Source organism: Gorilla gorilla, chromosome 8, assembly GCF_029281585.2.
Source record: "Gorilla gorilla gorilla isolate KB3781 chromosome 8, NHGRI_mGorGor1-v2.1_pri, whole genome shotgun sequence".
In the NCBI taxonomy this organism is placed as follows: Eukaryota; Metazoa; Chordata; class Mammalia; order Primates; family Hominidae; genus Gorilla; species Gorilla gorilla.
In genome coordinates this window covers 92,043,081-92,054,965 of record NC_073232.2, presented here as the reverse complement: position 1 = coordinate 92,054,965, position 11,885 = coordinate 92,043,081, and the positions used below count along the sequence as shown (strand labels likewise).

The 11,885-nt window shown below is 47.3% G+C and overlaps 1 protein-coding gene across 2 annotated transcripts; it reads right to left on the bottom strand.

Moving 5' to 3' along the window:
- Positions 1 to 661: 661 nt before the first annotated feature.
- On the bottom strand, positions 662 to 5,160 carry SFTPA1 (surfactant protein A1). 2 transcript variants are annotated; one of them, XM_004049646.5, is made up of 5 exons: positions 5,117 to 5,160; positions 4,100 to 4,294; positions 3,674 to 3,793; positions 2,839 to 2,916; positions 662 to 2,368 (listed from the first exon to the last, which is right to left on the bottom strand). In XM_004049646.5, exons 2-5 carry the CDS (start codon positions 4,269 to 4,271, stop codon positions 1,992 to 1,994), a joined length of 747 nt encoding a protein of 248 aa, XP_004049694.4. In that variant the 5' UTR covers positions 4,272 to 4,294; positions 5,117 to 5,160; the 3' UTR covers positions 662 to 1,991. The 2 variants fall into 2 exon arrangements, with proteins under 2 accessions (XP_004049694.4, XP_063566354.1); XM_063710284.1 differs by lacking the exon at positions 5,117 to 5,160 and having other exon boundaries at positions 1,992 to 2,368; positions 3,674 to 3,733; positions 4,187 to 4,286.
- Between the last annotated feature and the right edge of the window lie 6,725 nt (positions 5,161 to 11,885).

The window sequence follows — 11,885 nt, the reverse complement described above, 5'->3', positions numbered from 1 at the left end:
ATTTTGAAGAAGGCTCAATAATTTCTGTGCTGGGTCCTAAGCACATATGGAATGGTGATCAGATTAAAAATTATCACTCATAAAAGACTGAGAAAAATTTGCCCTTATTCTCATTGGTTTTCTGAGCTTCCTTCCGCCCAAGAAAAGCAATAAATGCACTGAGGAAGAGTGTTCACAGGTGTTATAGGGGGAGAAGTGGGAGGTGGGACACATATGTTGCTGCCTCCTCAAGCAATTGGAGACATTGTCTCATTCCTTCGCAGCCCTGGGTCATGAGAGTGTGGTCCCATTCCATGCAGACCTGAGACTAGGATGGCTCACTAAGGCCTGGGACTGAGCCCTGAGTGCCACCATCACTGCTGGGCTGCAGAAATCATTCAGGTGGCTGAGTAGGGGACAGAAGACATGGTATTCCCACCCACAAATGGACCATGTGGACTCAGGAAGCCCGTATGTTCTTCCAAATGGTGGCTGTAGCTCCCCATCCCTCTGCAGCATCATAGTGAAGAGAGGAGGTGGCTCCTCCTACCAAACAAAGAAAGCACATCCTGAGATTGAATTTTCCAATCTTCAGGCAAGTGGGGGCTCAGAGCCAGAGTTCATTTGATTTACAAAAATACAGAAATGTGATATTTCTTGGAACCAAAGCTATGGAAACTCATGTGAACACATTCACGATTTATTAAGCTTAAATCATCTTTATTCAGCTCAGGAGTGGGGTGGCTGGAAGCATAAGCTTCAGGTCCAGGAAGATGGGTTTGGATCCAGCCTCTGCCACTTGCTCTCTGGAATAATACTCAAAACATTTAACTCCTCCAAGCTTCAGTGTCCTTATAAAAAATGAGGAAACAATACTGGTCCCGTGACATTGTGTGAAGATTGAATAGTACATAATATGCTGTATTAGAAGTGCTTGTCAAGGTTCTTGGCAAATGATAGGTGCTCAGTCAATAGCCTCTGTGTATAGTAACAGTTCTGGTAGTAATTTTGGTAGCTGGGGGGATGGTAATAACTGTGACAGCAACAAGTATCTTATTCCCATTTCACAGATGAAGACATAAGCTCTGGGAAAAAAAAATCTTCAACTGTCACTGATTATCATGCCCACCCCATGACATATCCTAAGACCTGGCACGTGATAATTTTAATGAAATATCTGGGTGAATGGATTAATGAAAGGAGAAAGCAGAGCCAGTGGTGTAGGGGGTGATGTGAATGCCCACTGAAATCTGAAGTAGGGTGCAGATTTGTTCATCAGTTGAAAGTTACTCGGGTCACATCTGAAGGCGGCTCTAGGTCACCCTAGAGGCCTAGGCTGGCTGTCTTCAGGTCAGGGGGCTGAGTTGCCATTCAAAGACTCAAAGGAGTGAATCGTACACATCAATCATGGGGTTGGCTTGGCCACCACCCTGCTGGAACACTACCTGGCCTTCTAACCTCATGGAGAGCCTGACCAGGCCTGCCACAGAGACCTCAGAGTGCCAGAGAATCTCCACTGTGTCCTTAGCTCTGCACAGTCAGGGCTTCCCCGAAGTCTGCCTCTCTCTGTCATTATGCTTGGCCAGGACTGCTCATCCTGATGGCACTGGGTTGCAGAGGGAGAGCTGAGGGGACCAGGAGGCAGGCACTTTGTGTGACTTTGGAGGATCCTTCTACCCCAAGGCCTCACTGCTGCCATCTGTAAGTGAAGGAACTGGACCAGATGGGGAATAAGGAGGGCTCCATCTCATGCCAAAGGCCAAGGCTAGGAGTGGCTGCCTGGGGTGCAGTGCTGGGAGAGTTTGCAAGGGGAGTGTCAAGGCTGGTCAGTGATTATGGGGAAGAGTCAGGGCCCATCAGGGGAATGAAGTGGCTAAGGGTGCCTCCAGTCCCAATAGCCACAAGTGAATTCTGTTGAAAGGGAGTTCTAGCATCTCACAGACCAAGTGGAGCCTCAGGATGGAGGCTGAAGGCCAGAGAGCGTCCTCCCTGTCCCATGGCCTAAATGCCTCTCAGAACTCACAGATGGTCAGTCGGGAGTACAGGCAGTTCCTGTCATTCCACTGCCCGTCTGTGTACATCTCCACACACTGCTCTTTTCCCCGACCTGCGGGCTCCCCTCGGTACCAGTTGGTATAGTTTACAGGGGTCCCGTCTGAGTAGCGGAAGTCTCCAGGGCTGGGACCCTCAGTCAGGCCTACATAGGCATATGTGTTGTACTTCTTCACGAAGCTTGCAATGGCCTCATTTTCCTCTGGATTCCTTGGGACAGCAATGCGGCCGCCTGCTCTGGCACATGCCTCCTGAATGGCATCAAAAGTGACGGACTGCCCATTGCTGGAGAAGACCTTCTCTCCTGCTGTCATTATGGAGCCCTGCAGACTGAGGGCTGAGAGCAGAGGAGTCCGGGTCAGGTCACTGACCACTTTGTCTCTAAGCCACCTCCCTCACCTGGAGTCTCTGCTACCAGATTCTCCCCAGTCTCTCCATCTCTGCCTCTCTCTATGTCTTCTCTTCCTCTTCCAATCACAGTTTTCTAAATTCACTTTTAGACTCTCCTCCATTTATTCATTCACCTAAGTAACAATTACTTATTGCCAGAAATGGTGCAATTTCCTGGAATTCAGTGGAAAGCAAGGCAGGTGGAGAACTTGCTTTCCTATGAAATGGGGAGTGAATTGTGTCCGCTTCTGTCTCCTCTGGGCCATTCAAAGACATCAGAAAAGCAAGCATCATTCCTTTCCCCAAGACCTGCATGTGCATGCCTATTTGTAGTCTCTATGTTCTAGAAGCTGGTGCTGAGAATGAGGGGAATTTGTGGGAAACTCCTACCCTGTGAGGCCCAGGGGGTCCCCTTACCTCCCCTTGTCTGCAGGATTTGATGTCTGAAGTCGTGGAGTGTGGCTTGGAGCTCCTCATCTAGATGAGCTGGAACCCCTGTGGAGAGTGCCCCACACAGAAGGAGGGGCAGGCCAGTGAAGACTCCCACTTGCTGCCACGCAGGCGTTTTGCCATCTGCAATACTGGAACTCTGCCCATTCATTGCTGCTAGGCACCACCCAGACCCTAGGCTCAGAGGGTCCACGAGATTCCAGTGTGTCTCCACACCCTGTGGTCCCCTATTCTTTAGTGAAGCCTTGCCCCTGCTGTGATCCCCACCCCTTGTCCTATTTTCTGCTCTGTCCCTCGAGGGTCTCTGTCTGCCCGCCTCTGTGGGGCAAGTCCCTCTCCCGTACCCCCCACCAAGGGCAAGCATGATGCTCTCTGCACTGCCCTGATGGACTTGCTTACCGCTCTGAGCTTCAAAGTTCCCCTCTGTCTGTGGGGCTCCTGATCACACCATCTGTCTGGATGCCTCATCCACATTCACCCTTCAGACTGCCCCCAGGGCCTCCATCCCAGGACAGGCCTCCCCTGCCTCCCAGTGCTGTCCCTCGTCCCACACCTGACTCAGTGTGTCCCCATCGGTGGTCATGAGGCACGGAGGACTTCCCACACCTGCCCTTCCCTGAATTGTGACCACACTCCCCAGACACCTCAGCTTTCTCCCTCAAGCTTATCCTCTCTTACTTAGGTTAAGCCAAATGCCCTTGGGGAACCTGTAGGGTTTGTCTGATCCCCATCATCCCCGTGTAACTGACTTCAGGGTCGCTGTGCCCATGTTTCCACTGCCCACCTGCCCCACCCTGCTCACCTGGAGGGCCCCTCTCGCCAGGCTCCCCCTTCTCTCCACACTCTCCAGGGACACCAGGGGCTCCAGGCAGCCCATCATTTCCAGGAGGACATGGCATTTCTCCAGGTGGACCCATGGGGCCTGCAGAGAAAAGAGACATGGATGTGTAGGATCTGTCACCCACAACTGGTTGGAGCTAGTGAGACTCGATGCCCATTATCACCAGGGCTGGCTCAGCTATCACTCCGTGGGCACTATGAGGACAGACTCTCCAGGATGCGCCATCCTAAGGGCCCCAGGAACCCACCAGCCCTGCAGACTGAAGTCCCACCCAGCTTACTATAGCCCCCAGCTCACTATGGCCCACAGCCTAGGGGCCTGGACAGATGGGCCTCCTGAAAAGGGGTCTGTGTCCCTCAGCTGAGGGTGGGGTCTGCAGCACAGTACCTGGAGGGCCAGGGTCTCCTTTGAGACCATCTCTCCCATCCCTGCCTGGCAGGCCGTGGGATCCAGGAGTGCCGGGGATACCAGGGCTTCCAACACAAACGTCCTTCACTTCGCACGCAGCACCAGAGGCTGCCATCAAGATGAGGGTGAGGGCCAGAGGGCACAGCCACATGGCTCTGGGTCCAGTCGCTGCTCCTGCAGGAGGGATGGCCGTGAGCCCATCTGCCACCTCTGCCAACATCTCCCCCACTGTGCTCTGTCAGGACTCAGGAAGCTGGGCAGAGCCCGAGAGGCAGGGCGGGCGAGACCAGAGTGCTGGGAAGACCCGAAGCTCCCGGGAAAATTCCCAGCATCATCTGGCACCTGGCATGGCCTCATGCTTCATTCAGGCCTCCGGCTGGAGGTTGTGGGGTCTCCAGGCTGCTGAGGAGGAGGAAGAGGAAGGAGCTCTGGGGAGCCCAGGGACCTGGGCTCCAGTGCAGTCTCCTTTCTGTCAGTGCCTCACTATGTTACCCTGGGAAACTGGCTTCACCTCTCTGACTTCAGGTGAATCTTCCATGCTCTGCAGAAAACCTGCCCTGTCCCTTCCAGGCTATTAGTCAGGTCACTCACTCACTGACTCACTCCATCTGTCCTCATCCCTGCTGTGTTACTTTCTTTTCAGGCTCCAAGAAATCAGCGACCCGAGAAAAAAAAGATGAACGGGGCCTGCAGCCTGGCGCCCCTCAAGGTGGTCAGTCGTGGAGTCCCCTTTCTTTTTGGGGTCTGTTCTCTCACTGCCCCTCCTGTAGGCCCTGCTGAACCCTGTAGGGATGGATCTGGCCAAAGAAAATAACAAACATGAGGATCTTTGCAGGTCACCTATGTTGACTGTGCTGTGAAACACCTCCCAGTGGAAAATGGGGAGCTGCCCTCCTTCCCAGCCTGGGCCTTGGTCAGGCCTGTGGCTGCTGGGCTGGTCCTCTCTGCCTGCGATCCTCAAGCTGGAGAACACCCAGGGGATGGGGCTAAACTCACCCACACACAGAGCCTCCAGCTGCTTGGGTCTCTGCCTCCAAGTCAGAGGGTAAGGTAGACGCAGCATTTATAGATGTGGGGGCTGCCAGGCTTCCTCCTCACCCCTGAGAGCCCTACCACAAAACCTGTGCTCCAGGCAGGAAATGGGCATAGTGTTTACACAGCATGTTTCCCCAAGAACACTCAGGCTGGAGGATCTCAAAGGACCCTTGAGGAGAGCACAGAACCTGCCAAAGAGGAACTCCAGGTCTGTAAGAAGAGAAATCCCCCCCTTGGCTGAGGTCACCCACCCTGTCCCTAGCAAGCTCCTTAGCAGTGAAAGCCGAGAGCCCTTACACAGGCACTAAGGAAGCCCCACTGGGTTCCTGGTTTAGATTCAGACAATGAAGAACTCACTGCTCCAGCTGAGGTTGGTCAGGTTCATCCAGGCCAACTTGTCTGCCCTGTGACCTGGCTCAGCCGTGAGCCCCAGGCCCCCCCACCAGCCTGTGTCCCTGGAGCCTGCAGCCGAGTTGGTGGGCACATGGGCAGAGTGGCAGGCAAATATGCTGCACGTTCCACTTCCCTCTGCCCTAGCAGGTTCAGCTGGAGGAGTCAGGGCAGCACCTGGAAGGTCACAGGAGAGCTGCAGTTTCTGTCTTTGGTAGAACATCACTTTGGGTGATGTCTGGCAACCTGCAATGGTGATTATGCTAAGTGTCCCAGTGATATATGAAGCCCTAGTTGTTGAGGTCCTGGTTCGAGCATCTGGATTAGGAGGGAATCTCCAACTGTGGAGGTGGTAATGATGGGAACCAAGACAGGAAAATCTCCCCTGGCTTATTTGGAATTGGTTTGAAAAATTCCAAACCATTGAGGAGTCTGGAGCTCTTCCAGGGAGTGGAAGCTCAGCCAATGGACCCCACTCCCAGGAGCGGGAGGCTGGGCAGTGCCAATTTGTAGCACGGAGTCTTTCAGCTGCCCCAGTGCTGCTGAAAAAAAGACAAATGATATTATCAAAAGGCACCTCAAGAAACTGTCTCAGGAGACTCATCTCCCCTGGACTACTCTTCTTTCCATAGTCCTGCTATATATCAGAAACACTCCTTCAAGTCTGGGTTTGAGTCTCTTTGAGACTATGTATGGATGGCATTTTCTCATGAATGATTTCTTGCTAGACCAAGAAACCTTTGTTTTAATTAAGCACATAACCTCTTTGGTCCATTTCCAACAGGAACTGAAACAACTGTTGAAGGCCCAATCCCATGAACCAGGCCCACCTCTATTCAACCCAGGGGACCTAGTACTGGTAAAGGTACTTCCTTACCTTTCTCCCTCAATATGCCCTGGTTGGGAGGGACCTTGCACTGTACTTCTTTTCACTCCTATGGTGGTGAAGGTCAAGGTCAGCAGAATAGACTCTTGGATTCATTATACTCGAGTAAAGGCCTGGGAAGCCAACAGAGTCACCTCTTTCAACCCAGAGGAGCACCCAAAATACCATTGTGAAGAGATCAGGGAACTCAAACTAAAAATCACAAAAGATAAGTGTTAATTAACATTTCATGTATGTCCTCTTTGTAGTCTTGCCTATGCTTGCTGTTCTTACCTTTGTTCTGTTCTATACCACGGGGTACAATAGTGTTTTCAGGGTAATTAGTATATTTTACTTCTTATTTCTGTAATCTTTGGCACTAGATTCTTTCCTTGTATAATACACAATTGTAATCCATGCCTACTTAACCTTATAAAACTTTTTTTTTCCTCTCTCACTTAGAGGTTATCAAACTCAAGATGATCAGGCAATCAGAGCCTCACATGATGGCTCCCTTTTGTCAGGGACCTTTAGATAGACGTCTGGGAGGAATCTGACTGACATTTTCCCCAAAACAACTCCCCCTGTCAGCAGGAAGTAGCTAAGACTGGTCATCGTCCATATTCTAAAGGCAGTTAGATGTGCCTCTTCAGAGGAGGGGAATGATAATGACAGGAGACAGTGACACACTGGGTAAAAAAAGGGTGACTCCCCAACAAAGACCCCACCCTCAAGCCTGAAGACCTGTGGCCCTAAATGGGAAAAGACATTTCTGTTTTCATGACCAAAAAGTTGCCTTTTGTTCTGCCACAACCCCTATCCTGCAACCATATAAACCTTGAACCCCAGGCTCCAGAAGCAGACCAGCAGACTAGCAGACAAGCAGATGGACACTGGAATGATGTGGCAGAGAGAGAGAGAAGAGGAGGAACATCTGAACACTGAGGGGAGTTTGCCCAGGGGCGATCGGAGAAGATACCAGCTACTGGATGGCCCACCTCCAAGGGAAGATCACCTTCCCACTCCATTTCCCTTTCCATCTCACTGAGAGCCACCTCCACCACTCAATAAAATCTTGCACTCATCCTTCAAGCCCACATGTGATCTGATTCTTCCAGGATGCTGGGTGAAAGCTTGGGATACAGAAAGCTGTCACACAGGCCCTCTGCCCTTAGGATAAGGCAGAGGGTCCATTGAGCTGATTAACACTCAAGCCACCTGTGTATGCAAAGCTGAAAGAGTTTTGTAACACCAGGATTACAGGCACCCATCCCTAGACTCTACTGCAGAGCTGGAGCCCAAAGCACTCACCCCAGCCTCTGAACCTGCCCATCTGCATGCTCCCCCTAGGGGTTTGAGCAGTGGGGCAACCAAACAGGTGAGCCACACCCCTGTCATGCATCCTGTGAGGGGGATCAGGGGACTCTCCCGTTTCAAAGGGGTGCAGAGTGGAGGCCATGTACAGGCACTAAGGACAGTGCATGGGTTTCTCTGCATATTTGAGGCCTCTCTCTTAGTGCTCAGGGGACCCTTCCCCTGCCCCCTTTTCCAGCTGCCCTGGGTGCTAGCAGTAGGAGGAGGCTGTTTGTGTCTGCTGGATCTTTCTGTCACTTTGGATCATCACAGCACTCTATGAGTTGTACAGAGAGTAAATCCCCATTCCATACTTCAGTCAACTGAGGATGACAGGGGTTACATGGATTGCCAAAATTACCCAGAAATCTTCTTTCCAGGTCAGTCCTCTGCTAGAACCTTCCCAGAGTCAGAGGAACATGCTTATTCTACCTGTACATGAAGACAAGGGAATGCACAAATTAATTTACTAATCATGGATATATTTCAAAATCGCTTATAATGTCAGAATCTAAGGGACAGCTCAGCCACATGAAGGGGATGGAAGTTAAGGCTTTTCTTTCCTGAGGCAGCCAGTAAACTAAGCAAATATGTGTGTATGCATTATATACATATATATACACACATATATATTGTGTGCTGTATATTTACATACATATATATTACATTGATGCCTCTCTAATAATGCCATTTTATTTTTAAAAAGAATAACACTGTAAATATATTTCTGTTGCCTAGAAATAGCATCCAATTTGCCTTAAAAATCACATTACTTGTTTTTATTTTCATTGTTGCCAATGCAGCCTTGTCACCCTTCTTTCTGCCCTGAACATTTTGAACCTTCCAAACCCCAGAGAAACACATCATGCTTTACTGAGGTTTTGAGGAGAGGGAGAGAGGTTTTCCCATTCTGCACCTTGGAGGAATTGAAACTGGCAGGTGGCAGCAACTGTCTTCAAAGAAATAGGCTCAGGAACACACACATGCAGACACACACACACACATTCTCTTACTTTGCACCAATAAGATCATACTGCATATACTGTTCTACAATTAGTGTTTTCTCTTACATATGCCAGCCATCTTTTCAGATTGACACATAGGGATATAATTGTAACTATAGTCTTTTCTTGGAGTTTGTTTGTTTTTACTTCTGGTAATATATTCTTTACTATCTTTTTAATTTAAAAAATGTTATTTTTGACACAATTATTTTACATACATATGGGCACAGTGGACTATTTTGATACATGTATGTAATGTGCAATGATGAAATCAAGGTAAGCAGCATATCCATCACCTCAAAAACTTATTGTTTTGTGTTGATAACATTCAAAATCCTCTCTTTTAGCTATTTGAAAGTATACATAATTTTTTGGTTGGCTATGGCCACCCTACAGTGCTAAAGAAGGCTACAACTCATTTCTCCTATCTAGCTGTAATTTTGTACCCATTGCCCCACCTTTCCCATTTCTCATTCCCCTTAATCTTCCCAGCCTCTAATATATTCTGTTCTACTGCTTACTTACTGTTCTATGTTTACTTCTATGAGATTAACTAAGTTTTCTTAGCATCCACAAATGAGTGAGAACATGCTGTGTTTAATTTTCTTTTCCTGGCTTTATTTCACTTAACATAATGGCTCACCCATGTTGCTATGAATGGCAGAATTTTATTCTTTCTTATGGATGAACTGTATTCCATTGTGTTTAGTTACTACATTTTTTAAATCCATTCATTCACTGATAGACACTTAGGTTGATTCCATATCTTGGCTATTATGAATAGCTCCGCAATAAACATAGGAGGGTAGATACCTCTTTAACATACTGGGTGCCTTTTCTTTGAATACCCAGTAGTGGTATTGCTAGATTATATGATAGTTCTAGTTTTAGGTTTTCAAGAAAGCTTCATTTTCCTTTCCATAATGGCCGTAGTACTTTCCATTTCCACCAACAGTGTATGAGTTCCCTTTTCTCTGCACCCGCACCAGTATTTATTCTTTTTTGTCTTATTGATAAAAGCCAGTCTACCTGGGGTGAGATAATTTATTTTGGTTTCATTTGCATTTATCTTAGGACTAGAGATATTGAGTGTCATTTATATACGTGGCCATTTGTATGTCTTCTTTTGAGAAGTGTCTGTTCAGATCATTTGCTTATTTTTAAATTGGATTATTTGAATGTTTTGCTGTGGAATTGTTTGAGTTCCTTGTATATTCAGGATATTAATCCCTTATTGGAGGAATAGCTTGTGAATATTTCTCCCACTCTGCAGGCCATCTCTTCACTCAGTTGATTGTTTTCTTTTCTGTGCAGAAGCTTTTTAGTTTGATATAACCATATTGGCTTATTTTTGGTTTTTGTTCCCAGTACTTTTGAGGTCTCTCCATAAAATCTTCATCCAGACCAATATCCTGAAGCACTTCTCCTATGCTTTTTCCTACTAGTTTCATACCTTTGGGTCTTATGTTCAAGGCTTTAATCCATTTCATGTTGTTTTTTTAATGTATAAGAGATAGGGGTCTAGTTTCATTCTTCTGCATATGAATATTCAGTTTTCCCAGCACCATTTATTGAACATTTATTGTCCTTTCCCCCAATGTATGTTATTGGTGCCATTGCCAAAAATCAGTTGGCTATAAATATGTAAATTTATTTCTGTGTTCTCTATTCTGTTCCATTGGTCTATGCATCTGTTTTTATATGAGTACTATGCTGTTTTGGTTATCATAGATTTGTAGTACATTATGAAGTCAGGTAATGTGATGCCTTCAACTTTTCATTTTTTGCTCAGGATTACTTTGACTACTTGGTGTTTTATAGTTCCACACAAACTTTATGATTTTTTTCTTTTTCATTTTTTTAAAATAAACATGGGTATCGGGGGAACCCACCCCCAATAATTCAACATGAGTCCTTTTCTATTTTCCCTAAGTGTCGGCCAGTCTGAGAAATAAAAGGAAAAAGTACAAAAGAGAAATTTTTAAAGTTGGGTGTCCGGGGGAGACATCACATGTTGGCAGGTTCTGTGATGCCCCCTGAGCTGTAAAAGCAGCAAGTTTTTATTAGCAATTTTCAAAAGTGAGGGAGTGTAGGAGTAGGGTGCAGGTCACAGAGATCACATGCTTCAAGGGCAACAAAAGATCACAAGGCAGAAGGTCAGGGCAAAACTAGAATCACTAATGAACTTCCATGTCCCGCTGTGCACGCATTGTCAGGGTTCAAGAGCAGAGAACTGGTCTGATTAGAATTCGCCAGGCTGGAATTTCCTAATCCTAGCAAGCCTGGGGGTGCTGCAGGAGACTAGGGCGTGTTTCATCCCTATCTACATCTGCATAAGGCAGACATTCTCAGGGCGGCCATTTTAGAAGCCCCCCCTGGGAATGCATTCTTTTCCCAGGGCAGTAAATTATTAATATTCCTTACCGAAATAATTCAGTTATATTTATCTTACCCGTTTTCGGTAATAAGAGAAATATGGCTCTGTCCTGCCCAGCCCACAGGCAGCCAGACTTTAAGGTTATCTCCCTTGTTCCCTGAAAATCGCTGTTACCCTGATCTTAAGGTGCCCAGATTTCATATTGTTCAAACACACATGCTCTACAAACAATTTGTGCAGTTAACGCAATCATCACATGGTCCTGAGGGGACATACATCCTCAATTTACAAAGACGACGAGATTAAGAGATTAAAGTACAGACAGGCATAGGAAATCACAAGAGTATTGATTGGGGAAGTAATAAATGTCCATGAAATCTTCACAATTTATATTCTTCTGCCATGGCTTCAGCCGGTCCCTCCGTTCGGGGTCCCTGACTTCCTGCAACACATGGGGTCTCGCTATGTTGGCCAGGTTGGTCTTGAATTCTTGACCTCAAGCAATCCTTCTGCCTCAGCCTCCCAAGTGCTAGGATTATAGGCGTGAGCCACCACACCTGTCCAGGATTATTTTTTCTTCTTCTGTGAAGAATGTCATTGGTATTTTAATAGGGATGGCATTGAATCTGTAGATCACTTTGGGTAGTATGGTCATTTTTATCAATATTAATTCTTCCAAGCTCTGAACATGAGATGTCTTTCCATTTTTTCGTATCCTCTTCAGTTCTTTTTCTTTAGTGT